The following is a 22092-nucleotide window of genomic DNA, read 5'->3' as shown; positions in this document are numbered from 1 at the left end:
TTATTAATAAAACTATGATAAGAATATGAATACATCGATAGACATTATATAATAATTTACATATTTAAATAAATACATATATGTATTTTTAATCACTAATAGGGCCTAAATTTCTTTTCATATACATTTATATACACTTATATTGCCACCATTTATATGTTTCATATTCCTTATATTGTTTTGCACATATTGACTCTAAGCCACATTCCGTACTATACCGTGTTATTTACACTATATAATCATTTTTACATAAAATGTACAATTTGCAATGAGAGCAAATTATAAGAGTGTTAATATTTAATGACATCAATAAATTGTTAGTTTTCAAGATTAGATGTACATCACCTTATCTTACAAACCATGACCTTATTATTCATTGTTAAGGGTATTTATTATTTCTAATTATTTAATTTTCTAATTCAGGTTACTTTTTGACCTACTTCTCTAAATTCTTAAACCACCACACGATGGCAGTCAAACAAAAAAAAACAAGATCACATCACCGTGTCAAAATACAAGCTCTCTGTTTAATATCAGCGATGTAAGCGTAAATAATAGAAGTGTAAAATTAAGAAAAAAATCTAAAAAAAAAAAAAAAAAAAAGTTCTATATATTCTATTTAATTACTATACAATTAGATAATTAAAAACAACCTGACATAGTTATTATGGAATATTTAATCAATGGCGACTTAGACTTTTATTTTAAAGTATACAGATCCCGGTCACTACCTGGTTTATCATATGACAGCTTGGGAACACATGATTTTTCAGAGACGTCAATAGATGGACTTTACACAGTAATATTTGCTTTATTTATGTTTTTAAAGTGTGATCTGATAGGTGAGTCATTAAACTGAAAGAACGCACTTTTTATATTAATGTTTGTGTACATTATTAAATCAATATAGCGCCAATGCCATGAACATAACTTCTTCTATTCTTTTAACTCACAGTTTTTCTCCAGAATGACTATTGCGGATCTGTGGGATCAGAGAATATCGGCCTTTCTACTGAGTCCATCTCAGTTTTTGGCCACCACCACCTCTGAGAGTTTCTTGGCGGAACTCCTACACGAACTGCGGAATGATAAGGCCAATGATCAGCTCAAGGTAATAAAAGCAAGCAGACAAACACATATACGTCTTATTTATTGTAGTGTATTTTATATAATGTGCATGGGAAAACCTTAAAGGGATAGTTCACCCAAAAATGAAAATACTGTCATCATTTACTCACCTCAACCTGTATGAATTTCTTTCTTCTGCTGAACACAAAAGAAGAAATTTTGAAGAATATGGGCAACCAAACAGTTGATGGACCCTATTGACTTCCATAGTATGAAAAAAAGAATAAATACTATGGAAGTAAATGGGGCCTATCAACTGTTTAGTTACCGACACTCTTGAAAAGAAAGTGGAACAACTCGAGAGTGAGTAAATGATGACAATATTTTCATTTTTTGGTGAACTATTTCTTTAATACATGAAAAATAGAGTATAATATATTCATTTTCTTAATATATTCTTAATGTTTAGTAATATTTTAGTAATAAAGTGTCAAAAATTAAAAACTGAAAAAATATATAAAACTTAAATTGTAAATTTATAATAAACATTATTTAATACAAAATGTCTGTTTATCAGCCAGAGGTACAAATCACTATTTAGTATGGTATATTTCAAATAAACAAACATGCTACCATCACATTTTCTTCATTCTCTCCACCATGTTTCCATCTAACTTATTATTACTTTTTTTTTTATTATAAGATACTCCTTGTGTCTGTGCTACTGGATCATCCAACCATTCTCTGCCCTTCTACGTCCGTGGGAGAAGAAACGGCCCTTGAACTGCTGTCAGTCTTCTCTCACACGCCACAGAAATCCATCAGCCTCAAGTGCAATGTCATGCTGGCCATCACCAACGTGATAATATGCACATCCTGCTTGGCCACCCACACAAAGATGGCTGAAGACTGGCTGGACCTTCTATTTCAGACAATTCAGGACACCAATGACTACAGATGCGGGCTTTCTCAGCAGCCTGTAAGGGCCACCGCCTGTGACTGCCTTCGAGAAATGGAAACCTGTTGCCCGGGTCTTCTTTCTCAAAAGTTAGAGGCCCTGTATCTTCTGAAGCAGCAAGAAACTACAGTTCTGCATCAGTCCTACTGTATGCTTTATACACTAGGGCTGAAGAATGCCATACGGATCTTGACAAAGCAAAAAGATGTTACTGATTTAGAGTTTAAGAGCATTTTAGGAGGAAATGAAGGGTTTGCGTGGAAAAGTAATCAGTTAGGATCGACCTTGTTGCCAATAAACATGATGGTGCAAGTCCCACGTTTGCCACCAGGACTGGATTGTAAAGAACTCAAATCTATAATGGCTTCACTCTTGGAGGAGTCTTACCTGCTAACGCCCATTTCCCAATCTGCCCTGCTCAGGGAGCTTGTAGAAGTTGTCGCAATGGTGCCGGGACTTTCTCCAACGTTATTCAAATCGCAGCTTCTGCGACTTTTCGGAACCGCGGAAGTTGAGCTCATGCATGCCACACTCTTCATGAAAGACACGTTTACAGACAGCCTTTTCACCGCCGAGGATGAGAACTTCCTGCTCAAGCGTCTTGTGAGCACGGCCCAGCATCCGCTCCTAGGAACTCCTGAAAAGCTCTTCTACATGGACTGCATTCTGCACTTCCCTGAAAACCGGCCCATATCCAGCAGCGGTGAAGAGAGTTTACCCGTGCTGGTTACGCCACGTTTGGCAGCATCTCTTCTTCCAACGGTTTTTAACGATAGTGCTACTATGCTCTGCAGACTGAACCTTCTTTGTCTGGTGCATCTAGAAGCAGATGAGGGCGAAGCGGACAAAGGAATCGACTACCTGTTTGATCACATAATGGCCCTTTTGAAAATCGTAGACAGCGATAGTAGCAGAGAAGTGGTTGTGACCTCTTTCAGGGCGGTGTTTATTTTTCTCACGCACTTCAGCGGCATGGAAGAACTCTCTGAGAAGCTGATCGATAAATTATGCGACATGTATTCCCGACATTCCCGACTAGCTTCAAATTTGATTGGCCTCGCGGATCGCATCCAGGAGTGTCTGGGTGACCACGTCTGGTCTGTTAAGTTGTTGAGAGGGCTTCAGAAATGCATTATGGAAATGCCTCCATTGCAGTTGACGATTCATAATTTGAGCTGGCACTTGAAAGTCTTGAAAAGAGTGGCTAAAGAGGGTCAGATTACCCAGAGGAACACCATTTACCTTCTTCTCAATGTTCTCATCAACTCCAACTTGTGTGAAAGAGGCAACTGGCAGGTCGGAAATGCAGTTCTTGCTGTTTGTCGCAATCTTTTGGAGCATCCTTCCATCGATCAGGTGTTTATCGAGTTGGCTGATCTTTTGCAATACATATCTGTTCATTATGACGACACAGATATTAAGGATCACGCTCGGTTCTACTACACATTGCTAACCAACCTTTCATGGGAAAAGCTGACAGGGGGTTCTCGCCAAAGGCCCTGATGGAGGACGTGCCAAAGAGCGGTCGCATTCTGCCATTATGGCTGAGGGCGAGGGGATCGCCAGTAACCTGACTGTACGCAAAACTGAGCGGAATGTTTTACGACTCGTCAAGGTGCAAGAAAAACCCTCGCAAAGCTCTTCAGAAGGTTCGGAGTCATTGGAGGCAACAGGAGAGACTAAGAAATGGTTGGAGGTTTATCAAGAACAGTTCCAGATGCCAGGCTTTGGGTCGGAGGTCACTTTGAGGTACAATCTGACTCATGCAGACAAAACCGATGCTTTATTCGATAGAGTCTTTACAATTTGTCTGCATTTCGAGCTGAAAGATTCAAACTATGCAAAGGTAAGTGACATACACGTACCATGCGTGTTCAGAGACCGAAAGCCACCGGAGGTCAACGTAAAGCTCAAACCATTTCGACCCTACCCCACTACTTTATGCGTCAGTGCCATATTTACCACACAAGATGGACGCTCTTGGCACAGCCAACTGCCTGACGTGAGCGTTTCATTCCCTGAGATATTCCTTCCTCTGCCTTTACCGCTAAATACATCACGCGCATGCAATGAGGAAGTGTTCGACCACATCTGGGAGGCCGCAGCCTCTGGGAGTCCTGACAAATCTGCCATTAGTCTGTTCTGTTTCAAAACTGGAGATGAAAGTCTAGCTGATCTGATCAAGACACATTTTCAGGGTTACCTGATTACGGATCAGCAAAGCGAAAGATCATGGAAAGTCTTGTTCTTTCTTCCACCAATGTGCCATGTCCTTTTGATGATTACACAAGCTGAGGACGCAGTTCAGGTCAGCATTGCAACGGACAACTGGGAGCTATTGCCCTTTGTGAACTCTTACCTTCAAAACATTACTGATCATTGTAGCACAACAGTAACAGATGACTAAATGGATTATATTTGATTTGATTTTAACCAATTACATTTATTTTATTACTTCCTTGTATTGATATAACACCATTTGTTTTTGTATATAAAACCTTTGAAGAACGTGTTTAATAAAGTATATATGAGCACATATGTTGTGCTGTTTCATGTACAGTAAGCAGTGCTTTTCTGCTGCTTTATACAAAATCAATACAAGGCACTGAATAACTTAATGAATGATTTAAAGTCCACCTGTAGTCAATAATTTTATCCCTTTAAATTCATCTTTGATCACCAAAGTGACATTTTTAAACATTTTATTCATGCCTTAAAATAGTTTGAATGTAACGCTACACCCTTGCTTTATTTAATATATGCGGATCTATGAATATGCTAATGAGCTCCACCTCCACTCGCGCGAGCTCAGTGATCTACTCGGTAAACACTGCACAATGGTGTCGCTTTTTACATCGCCGGACACATGACGGTAATTAATATTATTAGCCTTTTGCTTTACTACATTATCAAACAGCTGCTAATAATGTGTTGCTAATGTTAGACAAACCATGTTCCTGTTCTTCATCTCAGAGTCAGACAGCTGCCTTCTAAAAATCAGTATCCTTAGAAACGCTTTGAACAGCTCAGAACCTAAGTGGAGAAAGGCTTAAAGTTCATCATAACATCGTAGCCTAATATATATCATACACTCGCTATATTGCCAAATCTACCCAATTTTTCATATAAACAGAAAAATATACCTTGATATATTCTCTTGAGACTCCCCTGCTTTAAGAACGGTCATGGTTAATGATATGCTAAAACTGGCATGTTGTAGTTTGTGACGATGAGTTTTTGAAACTGTCTTTAAATCACTGCAGTTTTAAGGAGAAAATACTCAGCAATGGTGTTGACCTATGAATTATGCGTATGGTTTGACTTAAAGCATATTAAAAAAACAACACAGACATATAAACAATCAAGTTTTAATGTTTTCACCACAGCGGGACTTTATTTTCATTTTTGGGTGAACTAACCCTTTAATGTCATTTATTACTCACCCTCATGTCGTTCTCCACCCCTAAGACCTTCGTTCATCTTCTGAACACAAATTAAGATATTTTTGATTAAATCCGATGGCTCATCGAGGCCTGCATTGACAGCAATGGTTCTTCCTCTCTCAAGATCCATAAAGGTACTAAAAACATATATTAAACCATATTTTTTTTACAAAATAACGACTTTTTAACACTATCTAGTGATGGCCGATTTCAAAACACTGCTTCATGAAGCTTCAGAGCTTTACGAATCAAATCAGTGGTTCGGAGTGCCAGAGTCACGTGATTTCAGCAGTTTGACGGTTTGATACGCGATCCAAATCACCGATTCGACTCAAAAGATTCATAACGCTCCGAAGCAGTGTTTTGAAATCTCCCATCACTAGATATTGTTAAAAAGTCGTTATTTTGTTGTTGTTGTTTTGGCGCACAAAAAATATTCTCGTCGCTTTATAATATTAAGGTAGAACCACTGTACTCACATGAACTGATTTAAATATGTTTTTAGTACTTTTATGGATCTTGAGAGAGGAAGTACCATTGCTGTCTATGCAGGCTTCACTGAGCCATCGGATTTAATAAAAAATATCTTAATTTGTGTTCCAAAGATGAATGAAAGTCTTAAGGGTGTAGAACGACATGAGGGTGAGTAATTAATGACATTGTTTTAATTTTTGGGTGAACTAACCCTTTAATAAAAACCAAATGGCAAAAAGATATAGTTCTCAAATTAAGATACATTTGAGAAAGCAGCATGGAAAATGTGACCATAAAGACATTAAATGCATAATTGTTCAGCAGTAGTGACAGCGCAATCCAGGTTGCAAAACTGAATTTTAATTCAATTTAACCTGTGTATTAACAAACAATTAATATCTTTTAAGACCAGTTGGCCTCCATGGCCAGATAAGACAGTCCATGAGTGAGCTGTGCCCTTTCACTGTGAAATACCCTCAAAGTTGGGCTCTGTGCAGGCAGGTAGAGCAATTTGCCTGTTCAACAGTTTGTCCATGATGCCAATTTCAGCGTCCCGCTTTTCAACCTCCTCTTGTGGTGTCCAAGACATGTCATGTTGGAGTTTGTATCCGCCAAGGAACTTGTGAGGGCAACTAGGACCCCATTCCTGTAAGATATTGAAACATATTATATTAAATTAGCTGTTAAGTATTGTACTTTGCTTTAGCACAATTATTTGTTTTCTTTTGTTACATATTTCTACTATTTTCATTACTGAACAGCAGAATTCCTCATTTCTGAAGTTATAGTGCAATTACAGTAATGCATACTAAACATTTTGCTTCACTACCATTAGTTGGCACCAACCAATTAAGATTGACCTCACTTCTCCCTCATAACAACTTATGAGACCCAGAGACTCATAATGTGGCAATCGACTCACCTGTGGAGACAGAATCGAGAAGTATCGCTGTCCAGATTCACGCATGTAAAGATAATACATGTTTCCTGGTTTCTTCACAACATTGCAGGCGGCGTGGTGAAGCTCAGCATCTTTCTTGGCATCTTCCAAAACCTGAAGTATAAACAGGGAGTAATTTAACCATTATTTATTTGTCACATTTCCAATTATTATGCTGGCACGTATATTCAAACAAAAACACATATTCCAGTGCTGCTCCCAATACAACTCCAGGGACATTTATCACACTGCTGTATAATAAAAATGGTCATTTGATTGACAGTTCAATCTCACCTTTCTTGCTTGCTCCTGAAGGTACCTTATCTGGTCAGCAATGACTGTAAGTTTGTTGCAAGCATTGGCTCTGATAAATTCATCTCCCTAAAATTCCCACCCAAAAAAAAAAAAAAAATCCATCATTAAAAGATGATAAAAATTGTATATCACAAGTATGACCTAAAGCATCACTTACCTTCTGTACTTGCTGTGCCAGACAAACTAGGTCCATGGGATCCCCAACCCGATTAGTCTGGTAGGGATTCACCAGCATCATTCCACTTGGGTTACTGCTGGTCTCCACCAAAGTTACTGTAATATTAACATATTAATGTCTACACGTAAAATCCTGTTACATAGTACAGACATGTTTTTGCATTTAGAGTAAAAATGATGCATAAAATCCAAAGGAAAGTCTTACAAAACTGTACTATGGTAACCACATTTAATAGTTCAGCCATAGTTCAACTATAGTACATTTGTATGTAGCCACCAGGGGAATTTTATCTCAGGGTACGCACAGAACTAGTACAGTAGTTAAATCTGTAGTAATATTTTTTATGTGTGGAAAAAGTGACGAAACTAAACTATCCAATCAGATTTCTTTTCACCCATATCCCCCATGCCCACCCATGCACGCACATAAACACATTTGACTTTGACACACAAACACACACCTTTATTTATTCTCATTCTCTCTTGCTTTCTTAATATGTCATGAGTGTACACAGAAAGATTTTAATAATCAATTTAAAAATTATGTAAAAAATAAAACCGACATTAATTAGCGTCCATTAAAAAGAAATTAAAAACGCCAGGAAGACTTGTAAAACCTACTGCACTGATTTGAGATCCAACAATAATGCATCAGGAAATTACTGTTACTCTGGTGAATTTTGTAAGGTAATTATGTAACCGGTTGGATAAGCTCTCGAGGTGAAGAGCTGAGACTCGGGTGTTTAACATTTTAAAAAATGATATACATTTTTACAATACATTTTGGGACTCTGCAAATAGTCTTTATGATCTTATTTATGTATTAATCTTTTACTGTTACTTGCGAAATTGAACTAATTTGACAAATGTTATCAAAAGCCTATAGGCTAATTTAGTGTTTGTGTGAATGAAACTTCTGAAAATGCTAGTAGCTTAGTTTAACTGACTCTGATGTATGTTGTGTTTACAGTGAGCCAATAATGGGACTTTTAATAACATCACAAACATTGTCAACTTAAAATAACAATTTTGTTTGTCAGTGAAAATACTTTAAAGCAAAGACATTTAACCTCTGTTTTCAACGTAAAACTAACAATATGGTGCGGTGGAATGATTAACTCGATCAATACAATCATTCACTGGCTGACAAAACAGACAACAACCTTAACTAATAAAAATAATATGACTTGTCTTGTTCATATAATTTCCGAATTTAACATTAAAAGCATTTGTCTTACCTGTGGTGGTTTTGTTGGGTTGGTGTGGCAGACTGACAGTTTTATCCATTCTGTAATAAACTATCTTAACTCTAACACGAGACTTCTCGCCCGTGTCACAAAAAAAGTCTGGCACAAAAAAGAGGCGTTTCTGGGGTCCTACTGTGGAGTAGTAGCCGTGATGGTTGCCTGTAAAAAGATACCTCTATTTTTGTCATCTAATAATTTCCAAACATATTTAACGAGTGGTTAAACTATAGCACGTGTTTCTAGGATAATAATTTTGAATATTATAAGACACAATGATATGTATTATATCCATGATTCACATACAAAACGATTGTGCATGTTTAGAGGCAGCCTTCGCGTGTCGTGTTACGTAGACTGTAGATAATATTGTAACGTGAGTTCTCTGCAGTTACGAAAGATCTGAGTTTGAAATTATAAAACCAAAAACTGCAAGTCTGTACAAGTTTATCATTTGTTTTGTACAAGACTTTTGGACGTTTCCTTCATGTTATCTTAATTATGCAAGCTGTTTCTGTTTTTATTTATTTATTTTAAGTTTTTAAGTTAATTTAAACAACATGGTAATTTGGTTTTTGGTTTTCTCACAACGAGAAGAAACAACACATTGCAAAAATATATCCCAGATGGCCTGACTAGCCTACATTACATTTTTTTTACTAGTCAAATGCTGTGGAATTTTATTTTTTTTTAGCAAAACTTTAAAATAATTTTATTTTATTTTATTTTAAATCTGTTTATTGAACTTTTACAATATTAACAGGATACAGATACAGGAGAATCGTGAAAAAAAAATATTTTCCCACCTCACCCCACCCCCCAGAGGAAAAAATAAATAAATAAATTATAATTAAAAAAAAAAAACAAATAATAAAAGTGTAATTAAACAAACTAAATAAAACATTAAAAAAAAAAAACACTCAATACATATTGTAATACCAAGAATATCAAGCATAATGTCACAAGTATAGAATATATGCTGGAGCATAAAAGTTTAGACATTTCAGCCATTTATCAAGTATATGCACATACATTCAAAAACAAAACCTTACAGCTATAAAGTATATACATATACATACTTAAGCATCCACACATATAATCACACACTCAAACCATTTTTTTTGATAAGGGTTTAAGATCCCAGGTGACCTGTGACTACTGTATTATTGTGAGATTGAACATTTAGTAATATTTCAACTTAAAAAAATTAATGTAGAAAATTGTATGTATAGTATATATATATATATATATATATATATATATATATATATATATATATATAGTATGCTTACCAGATAAATAATACTGCATTTTTATAGGCTATTCGTAAGAGAATGTACACAAATTGCTGATCTGTTAAGTAGTAAATTATGTTTGATAATGACTGCAAATTACTGTAAAGTGATAACCAGCTGTTTTTCTCCTAATAAAGAAAAGCAAATGAAATGTAAACAGAGAAAAAAGACCACTTAGATTACTGGACCCAATTGTCATCTTTAAGTATACCAGCTCAATTTACGCAGATTATGTATATATACTTCATGTTAACACACTTTATAATCTTAGTTCAAAATGCCTAAATTGTCACTCAAATCTGTGACTAGACCCATATTCACAGTTTCCCTAAATATCTCCGTTCTTACACAGGCTTCACACAGTCTTGGAGCTCCACCCCTCTTCAAAGACTTTAGGAGAGTCTCCAAAACCGAGTTCTACCTCACAGGCCTACAGTCTCCAAGATGTGGACCTCTCTGTTCCTGATCTCAATCCTCTCCACTGTACATTTCACCTTGTGTGACACTCAAATCAATGGAATATTTGAGCCATACGATCTGCTTTTTGACAACGCGGTGGAGGCGTATTATAAGCAGGACTGGCTGGCTGTGATCCTGAATATGGAAAGAGCTTTGCGGAATAAAGGAGCGCTGCGTAAAATCAAGACGCACTGCCGCTTATCCTGCGCGAATCACACCGCATTCGGGGATTCTCTCCCAGGTTTGGGTGTCCCGATCCCAGGAACCGGGGCCGTGGAGGATTTAGCGTTTTTCCAGACGATTCTCAAACGGGCCGATTGTGTGAATGCATGTGAAAGCGAGAAACTGGGACCACCGACACTTTATAAAGTTAGTGAGAATATAGAACTGGAATTCAAGAAGAGGACGCCTTACAATTATCTGCAAGTGGCTTACTTTAAGGTAAAAAAGAGGCCAGCATGAATGAAATGCATGGAAAACTTTTTATAAAAAACGCAAAGGCATTTAAAAAATAACGGGAATGGGGGACAAATCTGTGCATCTCATTAGACGAGCTTTTTGTAAACAAAGCTAGGCCATCGAGTTATGTATCAAATTAAATCAGTGCATAAAAGTGCGTCAGATGTGCATAATTGTATTCGAAGCGCAGATAACATTGAATGGTTAAATGTTTGAGAAGCTCATCCACGTTTCCCCAACCCCCTCAAACTCATCACTGTGCCACGTCTTTAGGTGGAGCCTTGCAGTAGCTCAAGCTTCCAGAACTTCTATGAGAGGCTCAAAAATACAACTGCCTTTTGAAACTATGGATTTTAATGAGACATACAGTCTGGCCCATGAGCCTCAGACCACTAGGCCTAATGAAAATGCAAAGTTTTTGCATTTAAAATCACGTTTTCCAAGTTATACATTAGAGACAAAATTGTTCCTAGACTATAGCTAAGCACAAAATATATTCAGCTAAGTACAAATAATAATAATAATTATATATATATATATATATATATATATGAAAATGCATAGTTTTTGCATTAAAAAGATCATTTTATCACCATAATTAGAGCTGTTGGACTGAAAAGAGAATTGTCATTAAAGTAGTGCTGCTGTCCTTAAAGCAATCTCTCAAATTCATGATGACTTACAGTTCAACATATACATTTTTAATATTTTGTTTGTCATGCTTATTCCAGGACCAATTTTGTCTCTAAAGTATAACTTGAAAAGCGTGAGTGTTTTCTATCCAGTATCTGAATATTTTTTTGTTCTCTTCTTCTCTGTGTTATTTTTTTGTTTCTCTTTGTACCTACAGATAAACAAGCTTGACAAGGCAGTGGCAGCAGCAAATACATTTTTCATAGCAAACCCTGAACATGTCGAGATGAAACAGAATTTAGAGTACTACAGGATGATGGCTGGGGTGCAAGAGACTGATTTCAAGGACCTGGAGGAGAGACCGCACATGGTACGAGGAATGTTTATTAATCTGAATATATCTGGATGGATGGATAGATGGATGAATAGGTAGGTAGGTAGATGGATGGATGAATAGGTAGGTGGATGGATGATGGTTGGATAGATGGATGGATGAATAGGTAGGTGGATGAATGGATGAATAGGTAGATGGATGGATGGATGATAGTCGGATAGATGGATGGATGAATAGGTAGGTGGATGGATGGACGGATGAATAGGTAGGTGGATGGATGATGGTTGGATGGATGAATAGGTAGGTGGATGAATGGATGAATAGGTAGGTGGACGGATGTATGGATGAATAGGTAGATGGATGGATGAATAGGTAGATGGATGGATGGATGAATAGGTAGGTGGATGAATGGATGAATAGGTAGGTGGACGGATGTATGGATGGATAGGTAGATGAATGGATAAATAGGTAGGTGGATGAATGGATGGATGATGAATAGGTGGATGGATGGATGATGAATAGGTGGATGGATGAATAGGTTGGTGGATGGATGGATGAATAGGTATGTGGACAGATGGATGAATATATAGGTGGATGGATGGATGAATATGCAGATGGATGGATGGATGAATGAATATTTAGGTGGATGAATGGATCGATAGGTAGGTAGATGGATGGATGTATAATATTTTATAACGCTGGAGTATAACTGACTGTCACTGTAATTGTTTTCAGGCTGAATTTTTAGAAGGCAAGATGCATTACAGTTCAGAAGATTTTGCCCCAGCCATCGAGCACTTTGAGGCCGCTTATGAAGAATACTTCACCGCTTATGAAGAATGCAGAGTTCTCTGCGAGGGAGCGTTCGAATACGATGGGTACAACTACATGGAGTACAGCGCCGACCTCTTCCAATCTATGACAGGCATGTGGAATTCTGATGCTTCTAATTTTGAGTTAACAACACCAGATAGTGCTTGTTTCTCTTGGAGAAGATTCTCTTTGATTTAATAATTTATGTAATTTTGAAATCTCATGGTGTTTGATGTCTTATTTGAGTTTTCTTTTCCTTGTATGTATTTCTGTTACACTAAATGTTTCATAAATATGGATTTTTGAAGTATTCATGTATATATTTGCTTTGATCACAGATCATTACCTTCATGTTTTGAGCTGCAAACAGAACTGTGCCGTGGAGCTGGCATCCACCGCTGGAAGAGAGCCTTTTGAAGATTTCCTCCCCTCGCACTTTAACTATCTTCAGTTCTCATATTATAACAGTATGATACACTCTTATTCAGCATAATCATATTCAGTACCAGATTTCAGTGTTGTTATTGTTAACTAAAAGCAAAACTATTAAAAATGGGGTAACACTTTACTTACAGACTTTATGTATAATGCATTATAAAGGTATTCATAATGTATGTTATAATGCATTATATCTTTTCATAAATAATTGTAACCATATTTTCAGATTCCTTGTTACATCTGAAATTTGTTGTTTGTCATGTGGTTTAATGCATTATAATTTCTAAAGATGTGTTCAATTAATAGATAAGTATTATAATGTATTATAACTGTGGTTACAATTAGTCATGAGACCATACAATGCATTATAAGGCATTACAATTCATATTTAAAGGGAAAGTTCACCCCAAAATGAAAATTCTGTCATAATTTACTCATCCTCAAGTTGTTCCAAACCTGTATGAGTTTCTTTCTTCTGCTGAACACAAAAGAAGATATTTTGAAAAATGTCAGTAACCAAACAGTTGATTAACCCCATTGACTTCCATAGTATTTTTTCCATACATTTGGAACAACTCGAGGGTGAGTAAATGATGACAGAATTTTCATTTTGGGGTGAACTATCCCTTTAAGGCATTAAATTAATAATTTAATGCCTTATTTTATAATTATTTATAAAGGCTTTAATTTTTGGTGTTACCAAAAATTGGTTTCAGCAACTGAAATAAATATAAACATAAAATCAGAAAAAAAAAATACTAAAACTGAAATAAAAAATTAATTAAAGCTATATAGAAATATAAAAAAAAAACCTAAAAAATTACAAAAATAAAATGACAAAAGCACAACAAAAGTACTAACACAAACTAAAATTTAAAATAAAAAAAATAAAAGATAATATTTTATAAATACTATATAATAGCTTATAACTATGTAATACTATGTAATAGTTAAAAAAAATACTATATAATAGTTTATAAAAACCACAACAATAACAGATTTAGCATAAATATTGATGTTTTTAGAAGATATATTTAAGTACGCCAAAGTTTGCATGGCAGTTAGATGCACTGGGGTAAATGCATCATGTGTTATTTGTATTTGAGTTAATTTTAAAGCTTTCTCTCCCAGGTGAGAAATACGAGCAGGCCATTGAGTGTGCTAAAACATACCTGCTCTTCCACCCTGAGGATGCGGTCATGGCTCAGAACCTGGCGTACTACTCCGCCGTGCTGGGAGATGAAAAAGCCGCCAACATTACAGCCAGAGAGGTACCGTCTGCACATGGCAATGATACACAAGCATGTTTTTGATTGACAGCACATTTATTTATCATGTCAGTTAAAGGGGACCTATAATGCCCCTTTTACAAGATGTAATATAAGTCTCTGGTGTCCCCAGAATGTGTCTGTGAAGTTTCAGCTCAAAATACCCCACAGATAATTTATTATAGCTTGTTAAATTTGCCCCTATTTGGGTGTGAGCAAAAACACACCGTTTTTGTGTGTGTCCCTTTAAATGCAAATGAGCTGCTGCTCCCGGCTGGCTTTCCAGAAGAGGGCGGAGCTTTAACAGCTCGTGCTTCAGTTGATCAACAACAACAAAGCTGGAGAATCTCACGCAGCCAAAATGAGGATTGTCAGTAACGGTGTTCAGCCTTACATTGTTCAAACTGGAGTCGGACACTGATGGAGAGACTCAGGAAGATTTTCATGAGATGTCCCCCTTTAATATAAACATAATTTTAATTTCATTTATTTTGAACAAAACATCATCGTGTTATTTTTCTTATTGCAGGTTGTTAAGCAGCATATTAAGAGGTCTCTGCTGGAAAAAGAGCTCCTTTACTTCGGCTATGAGATGTTTGGTAAAACTTTTGTTGATCCAGTAAGTGTTCACATGCGCACAGTGCTGTACTTCTCATATTTATTTGTGTTCAGTTACAAGTTATGATAAAATCTTGATCTCATTCCGTCTCAGGACACATGGACTCCTGAGGATGTCATGCCAAAGAAACTACGAGACAAACAAAAGTAAGTATATCTTTGAAATGTTTTTACTAATAGCTATTTAAATATATTTTAAAATCTAATTTATCCCTGTGATCAAAGCTGAATTTTCAGCATCATTACTCCAGCCTTCAGTGTCACATGATCCTTCAGAAGTCATTCTAATGTGCTGATTTGCTGCTCAAGAAACATTTCTTATTATTATCAATGTTGAAAACAGTTGTGCTGCTTAATATTTTTGTGGAAACCGTGATACATTTTATTCAGGATTCTGTGATGAATAGAAAGTTCTGAATAAAGTAAGTATATCTTTGTTGTTGCATGAAAGCTCAGTCACACTTTAATTTAGGCTCCAATTCTCACTATTAATTAACTATTAACTATGACTTTTTCCTTAATAAACTCCTAATTACTGCTTATTAATAGTTAGTAAGGTAGTTGTTTTTTAAGGGTTTTAGAGGATTAGGTGATGTAGAATATGGTCATGCAGAATAAGGCATTAATATTTGCTTTATAAGTACAAAAAACAGCCAATATAATATGCATTTAATAGTAAGAATTGGACCCTAAACTAAAGTATTACCGAAAGTTCAACTGACCTGACGTTGGTTTCCTCTTGTGCTCACAGGGCGGACAGAGAAACAGCCGCGAGGATTACTGAGGAGATTGGTAACCTAATGAAAGAGATCGAGACACTTGTGGAAGAGAAGTCTAAAGAAACATCAGACCTTGCCATTATGATAAAAGATGGTAAGATGTAGGGATAAACAAGTCAAATGACAAAATCCTCCACTTTAACGTGTACATCTTAATTCAGTGATACAAAACTGGTGCTATTTCAGAAATCAAACCAGCACCTGCTCCGGAAACTGGCAACAAACTCCCGTTTGATGATATCAGGGTAACCATGACATCCACAGCCCTGAACGGTTCACAGCGAGTCGTCCTGGATGGAGTAATCACGTCTGATGAGTGTCAGGAACTTCATCGCCTCTCCGGTGTATGTTTCCACTTTTCTTGTGATTTCCCAAAAGAGTGAACAAAGAAGGCATGTTTCAAATTAATATTTCACACTTTTTATATTGCTTATATCAAATCTTGCAGGCAGCAGCTCTTCAGGATGGTTTTAAAGCAACACCCTCTCCTCATTCAGCAAGTGAGATGTTTCAGGACATCACAGTTCTCAAAGCTTTGCAGGTGAGACATACTTTACTACAGAGTTTAAAAACAATCTTGAATTCAGTGAATTTATATGAAACTAATATTTGCAATGTGTTCTAATCAGTGTGATAAATCAAAATGCAACACTTGGTCAGTTGATTAGTTTCTGTTTTGTTGGGCTTGATTCAAAAGTTTGGGGTCGGTAAAACTGTTTTTAGTTTATTTTTTTTTATTATGCTCACCAAGTCTGCATTTATTTGATCAAAAATACAGTAAAAATAGTAATTAAAGTAATAATAATTAAAAATAGCTGTTTTCTATTTGAATATATTTTAAAATGTAATTTATTCCTGTGATCAAAGCTGAATTTTCAGCATCATTACTCCAGTCTTCAGTGTCACACGATCCTTCAGAAATCAGTCTAATATGCCGATTTGCTGCTCAAGAAAAATTATGCTTAATATTTTTGTGAAAACTGTAAAACAATTTCTTCAGGATTTTTTGATGAATAGAAAGTTCAATAGAACAGCATTTATATGAAATAGAAATCTTTTGTAACATTACAAATGTCTCAACTGTAACTTTTGATAAATTTGATGCATCATTGCTGAATAAAATATTAATTTCTTTAAAAAAAAAACTTACTGACTACAAACTTTTAAATGTTAGTGTGTTTTAAAACAAAATCAAACATCTAAAAAGATTTGCTTGAGATATTATGCAAACCCTGTATTGCTAGTAAAAATATGATACTCTGTCCTTTCTTTCAGGTATGTTGTATTTTAATTCATCAATTAAATGTTTTGTTTTGTTTTTTGTCTCATACCATGGCCAGGAGGATCTAGTTCCCTTGAAGAGTGCTCATTTGTTTTTCAATCTCAATGAGAAGGTCCATAAAGTTCTGGAAACTAACCTTGGTCTGGAATCACCACTTTATTTCTCCAGCTCAAACCTGGTTTGCCGATCCACCATTGGTAAAGTGACATTTTAAGAAAGATATACAGTATTTTTGCATCTTGAACACCTAGTTCTTAAGAAAGCACAAGTTGATCTCTTTCTATCCAGAGAAACAGGAAGACCGGGCAGACTGTCTGCTTGTCTCCGAGCTCAACGAGTGTATCAGAGAGCCGTCAGCATACAGCGATCAAGGCTACAGGTTTGCCGCTTGAGGAAGTAGTAAAGCATAATGGTTATTTAGTTTATAGTGTTCTCATTAATACATTCTGTTTTGCTTTGTAGTGCCATTTTGTACCTCAATGGTGACTTTGAAGGGGGGGATTTTATCTTCACCGAGCCGGACGCCAAAACTGTCTCTGTAAGATTTCAAGATGTTTTGCATCATTTTCATTCAAACTAGTGAGCTGTGAATAGGGGATGACGAAGTGACACTACTAACATATCTATATTTTTTCAGTAGCGTGATACTCGATCAGCTAATAAAAATAGTGTAACTTTAACCAAGATTTAACTAACTAATCAAACACTCTATCCTGGAATATCCTTTTCCTCTCAAATAGCATTGGGAAGTCTAATTCATTTTAGCGAAAGTTTGTTCAAACAGTTAATTTCAATGAATCAATTCAAAAAGTGTTTCATTTAGTGTTTTTTGTGTCTTTTTTTTGTAGCTAAATAACTTAAATACTGCTGTTTATCACTGTGTTTTTGATTCCTTTATAAAAAAGTTTTATCACTTCAAATTATTAGTATTATGAATATATTGTAGCTTAGTGAGTCATTTTAGACTTGGTCAACATCTATGTGGCAGTATGCTCTACTAAATGTCTATAAACAGCTATTATTTCACTCTACCATCTCTTCAGGCAGTGGTGAAGCCTCAGTGTGGTAGAGTCGTGGGATTCAGAGCCGGACAGGAGAACCTTCATGGAGTCACCGCAGTAACTAAAGGCCAGAGGTGTGCTCTAGTGCTTCGGTTCACTCTGGATCCTCATCACAATGAGAAGGCAAGTAAAACTTTCAGTCCACTTTTGTGAATGGTAAAATAAAGCCTTTTTAAGGCTTTTTTTAAGCCTTGTCTGTGAAACCGGGGGCCAAAGTTATGTTATGCAATAGTATTTTACATTATTTCTGAATGTAATAATAAAATGCGACTCATCTGTGTATTTTTCCTCACAAACGCAATTTAATCGCTGTGATTTTGCCAAGACGTGTTCCTGGAACAACATTCTTGTCCAAAACATAGTCCTAAACGTATCCCTACCCCTAAACCTAACCCTACCCACAACTTTTCCTTGAAATCAGAAGGAAATGATAGGTGGATAAGAATGATGTAGAAGCCCCTAACCCTTGCCATAAGCCTAAACTTGACATAAACTGTAAACCTCAAATCTCCCTCAAATCTTATTGGAATGATCAACATCCTTGTTGATCCAGGAACATGTTCTACTTGGTGAAATCACATTTACCACGCAATTGTGCCCCGCTGTCACTCAGGTGCAACTTATTTTCTGGAAAATGTGGTACATAAATACAAAAACAGTGGCCTGATTTTTTCTCTTCAGTCATAATTCTTAAAAGTTTCTTCATTGTCTAACCTTGCATTTTGTTGGGTCCACAGGAGCGTTTACTGGCTGAAGAACTTCTGAAAAAGCTTTCTGGCCCAGTTGAAGCTGACATCCAGAAAACAGTAACGGACAGTGAAGAGAAACCCTCTGAACCTGATGGAACAATTTCTGCTAAAACAACAGAAAAAGACACAGTAAAGACAAGCACGTCTGCAGAACAACCCAGCAAAGCTACTGAGGGCGACAAAACTGATGGCAAAGTGGTCAAGAAAAGCGAAAAACCAAAGGTCAAAGCATCAAAAAAGACAACCAAAACAGAAACCCAAACAAAAGCTAAAGCAGACAAAACAAAGAGCAAAGAGTCAGACAAAACAAAAACCACAACAGCAGAAAAAAAGAAATCAAAAACAGCCAACAAGACAAAACCTGTAAAGTCAGATGAAAAAGAGAAACCACCCGGCAAGAAAACAGGCAAAGCAACTGTTAAAAACACTGCAGATGACAAGAAAACAAAGTCAAAGACCACAGAACCTAAAGACTCTACAGCTGAAAAACACAATGATGAGTTATGAGCCTCAGAAGAAGTTCTCTTTTTTATTCTTAGTTTTTTAATCAGAGATGGAGCAGTGCTGATGGTTGATCTGTTTTTTTTTACATTTTTCTAAAACATTTTAAAATCAAAGACATATCACAGGAGTGCAGACTTGTGGGTGACAATCAAGTTGAGTGTTTTATTTTCTGTTTTGCCTGAATTGTAATTAAATCTAACCTTGCCTCAGGAACCGAAATACAGTAGTAACGTTTCATACTCCTTGAAAAAGTATGGCAGCTTTCAGAGATTACATTTGCCACTTTGCATTCCCATAATAATTCCTGAATAGAAGCAAAATGTTTTTTAAATTATAACAGGGCAAAACATTTTTAATGAGCGGTGCTTGACTATGCAAAACTCACAGGCACAATGCTAAGATGTTGTGGGATTTTGACATGGTGTTGCTAATGCCATTGTTGTTCTAGGCACAAGTAAAAAATATTCCCTGGAAATGGCTGTTTTCTTCTTTAATGTAATTACATGTAATTTTTTCACCTGTTTTATCATCTGCCAAGCAAAACAGTTCTCTCTTCAACAACCCACACAATCTCTGATATTACTCAGCCATAAATTCAGTTTTCTTCATAGGATATTAAAGTGATTTTTAACAAACACGAGTTCATGAATATGCACTGATGTAACACTGCACTAGGTGGCAGCATTGAGCTGAGGGACAGTTCCATGTGTTTTCTGTAATGTCTCTCCAAGTACGTTGTTCCCTCAATAACACAAGCTGTTTGTACTTGTTTGGGCATTTTTATATAAAACAGTAATTCTGAAATGGCACAATTTCTATTTCACAATGGTTATTCCTTCACTTTTTTTTTTTTTTTTTTTTTTTTTTTTTGTAGTATTTTATTTGTTCTTCTGGATGCCTGGTCCACCCAAAGCAATTTTCTGGACAAGTGCATTGGCAATTATATTCAAAGCTGTCTTTAGGACACCTACAATTACACCTTAAAAAAGAGTCTCCTCTTCCATCTTGACAAAGTCATTTACTGCAGCAAATAGTTTAGAATGAAGCATCTGTGTCCTTTTATTGACTGATGGAAGAAGAAAAAAAAAGTTAAGAAGGACGTTATTGCGCCACATGGATTTGGCATGTGAATAGATCCAGACCCACACATCCAGAAAATCATGAAGCAAAGAAAAACGACTACTCTCCCATTCAGATATCATCAGGTAATGACTTAACTGCATTAAGACATCATTAGACAATCTATACATCAAAAAGATTTTTTATATCTAACAAACTCTAAATTAATAATATTAATACTATAATACTGATACCTGTTGAAGAATCACCAAGATCAAAAAAAGCATTAAAGGTATTTCCATATGAATCGGGTGAGTCGCTCATGTTTGTGGTCAGTCATTTATTTATGTGAAATCTTGTTCATAGCTAAACAAAAGGCAACTAAATCTTTCTAGGATATTACATACTTGTTTTTTTGTTTTTGTTTTTTGCTTATATTTAGCAAAGGATATTTAGCATACAGTACATAGTATTTCCATGCTAACCAACCAAAATTCAAGTTTTGTGGTGAGGAAATGGCTAGCAAACCAAACCCCAATGTTTTGGTGGTTTACTCATAATCTTTTGAAGAAATGATAAGCTTTTACATCATGTTCTTGCAGGTCACCACAGTAATTTGCATCTAAAATGTCCAGGCTGAAAAAAGATGGTTGGCTAGTTTTAACTGGACTTGTCATAAAGCTGGTTTAGCAGGCTGGTTTTTACCACTTCTTTAGCTAATCAAGCTGGGAGGCCAGCTTGACCAACCTGCTAAAAACAGCTGAACACCAGCTTGGCCAGGCTGGGAGATCAGCTTGAGTAGCTTAAACCAGCTACATCCAGTTTAAACCAACTAAGACCGGCCAACCAGAATAGGCTGGATTTAGCTGTTTTTTTTAACAGGGGTAAACTTAAGATTTTATATAATGCACAATGCACAAAGTTTTACAGCATAAGTGCAACTGTTTCAATTCATTCTAATGTGGTTTGCTCTTACACATTAGGCCACAGCTTGCATAGAGGCATTGAATAGTCCACCTGGAGCGTACTGGCAGTTGAATAGTGGAGGTGAATGTGAAAGGTGACCTGTGGCAGCTGCAATGAGACCCCTCATGTCCCTTTACCTCCCCTTGTTAGCGGTACAAACAGTTCCTCTTGTGTACCTCCCACTGCTGAGGAGTGGGCAGAACTAGCCATGAGCAGAATGCCAGGAACTGATGGGGGACAATGACTCTTACAGTGAAAATTTTACTCGAAGGGCCGTTACACTGGGTGCAAAGAATATTTAAGCACAGCATCAATTACCCCTTGAGTTTTTTATATTCTAACATTAACCAAGGGTGTTCTAGAACCAAACAATAAACAAAAACAAGGTCCAATTTCACTTTAGATGTCCGTAACACCAATAATATTAGTGTTAGAGTAAGTTTTATGGAAGAAGACTACATACTGTGTATTTCACTTAGCAGCTCTCTCCAATGGAACATATTTACCTGGTTTCTAGCTGGTCTGAAGTGATTTAGGGGGTTGACCATACGTTTAGAATGCCACTGAGGACCTTGATCAAGGTTACTGCAGGAAAAACAGGTCATAAAGGTGGTCAAAATGGGTTTCGCAACATGGTAGCTGGTTTGTTGCTGGTCAAAAATGGCCTTTTGCTCTGCCACTGACCAACTAAATCAGTTTGGACTAGCTATAAACAAGCTACCATGTCTAAAACTGAAATAAATATATATATAGAGA

The 22092-nt window shown here is 36.3% G+C and overlaps 3 protein-coding genes and 2 long non-coding RNA genes across 8 annotated transcripts in view; 2 read left to right on the top strand and 3 right to left on the bottom strand.

Annotated features, from left to right (window-relative positions):
• The first annotated feature begins 691 nt into the window (after positions 1-691).
• On the top strand, positions 692-3763 carry ap5b1 (adaptor related protein complex 5 subunit beta 1). The gene is made up of 3 exons (XM_051913164.1): positions 692-842; positions 956-1111; positions 1772-3763. Exons 2-3 carry the CDS (start codon positions 968-970, stop codon positions 3527-3529), a joined length of 1902 nt encoding a protein of 633 aa, XP_051769124.1. The 5' UTR covers positions 692-842; positions 956-967; the 3' UTR covers positions 3530-3763.
• A 1615-nt stretch (positions 3764-5378) lies between these two features.
• Positions 5379-8773, bottom strand: c11h1orf50 (chromosome 11 C1orf50 homolog). Its single transcript, XM_051913171.1, has 5 exons — positions 8614-8773; positions 7356-7471; positions 7178-7264; positions 6866-6997; positions 5379-6589 (listed from the first exon to the last, which is right to left on the bottom strand). The coding sequence occupies exons 1-5, from the start codon at positions 8660-8662 to the stop codon at positions 6404-6406; spliced, it is 570 nt and encodes a 189-aa protein (XP_051769131.1). The 5' UTR covers positions 8663-8773; the 3' UTR covers positions 5379-6403.
• Positions 8774-10248: 1475 nt separating this feature from the next.
• On the top strand, positions 10249-19786 carry p3h1 (prolyl 3-hydroxylase 1). Its single transcript, XM_051913163.1, has 15 exons — positions 10249-10814; positions 11683-11835; positions 12535-12724; positions 12951-13079; positions 14182-14321; positions 14848-14937; positions 15031-15083; positions 15688-15809; positions 15902-16059; positions 16164-16256; positions 17056-17194; positions 17286-17376; positions 17460-17535; positions 18041-18181; positions 18796-19786. The coding sequence occupies exons 1-15, from the start codon at positions 10359-10361 to the stop codon at positions 19312-19314; spliced, it is 2550 nt and encodes an 849-aa protein (XP_051769123.1). The 5' UTR covers positions 10249-10358; the 3' UTR covers positions 19315-19786.
• Positions 14328-18909, bottom strand: LOC127522845 (uncharacterized). Its single transcript, XR_007932732.1, has 4 exons — positions 18773-18909; positions 15917-16075; positions 15659-15733; positions 14328-14775 (listed from the first exon to the last, which is right to left on the bottom strand). It is a non-coding gene; the product is annotated as an uncharacterized LOC127522845 (long non-coding RNA).
• LOC127522844 (uncharacterized) overlaps positions 19385-22092 on the bottom strand; it is a 54830-nt gene continuing 52122 nt past the window's right edge. For all 4 annotated transcript variants that reach the window (XR_007932731.1, XR_007932728.1, XR_007932729.1 and 1 more), the window contains one exon: positions 19385-21921. This is a non-coding gene — a long non-coding RNA (uncharacterized LOC127522844). The remainder of the gene's footprint in view (positions 21922-22092) is intronic.

Source organism: Ctenopharyngodon idella, chromosome 11, assembly GCF_019924925.1.
Source record: "Ctenopharyngodon idella isolate HZGC_01 chromosome 11, HZGC01, whole genome shotgun sequence".
NCBI classification, from domain to species: Eukaryota; Metazoa; Chordata; class Actinopteri; order Cypriniformes; family Xenocyprididae; genus Ctenopharyngodon; species Ctenopharyngodon idella.
Note: the sequence above shows the minus strand (reverse complement) of the source record. Positions and strands in the feature narration are given on the sequence as shown.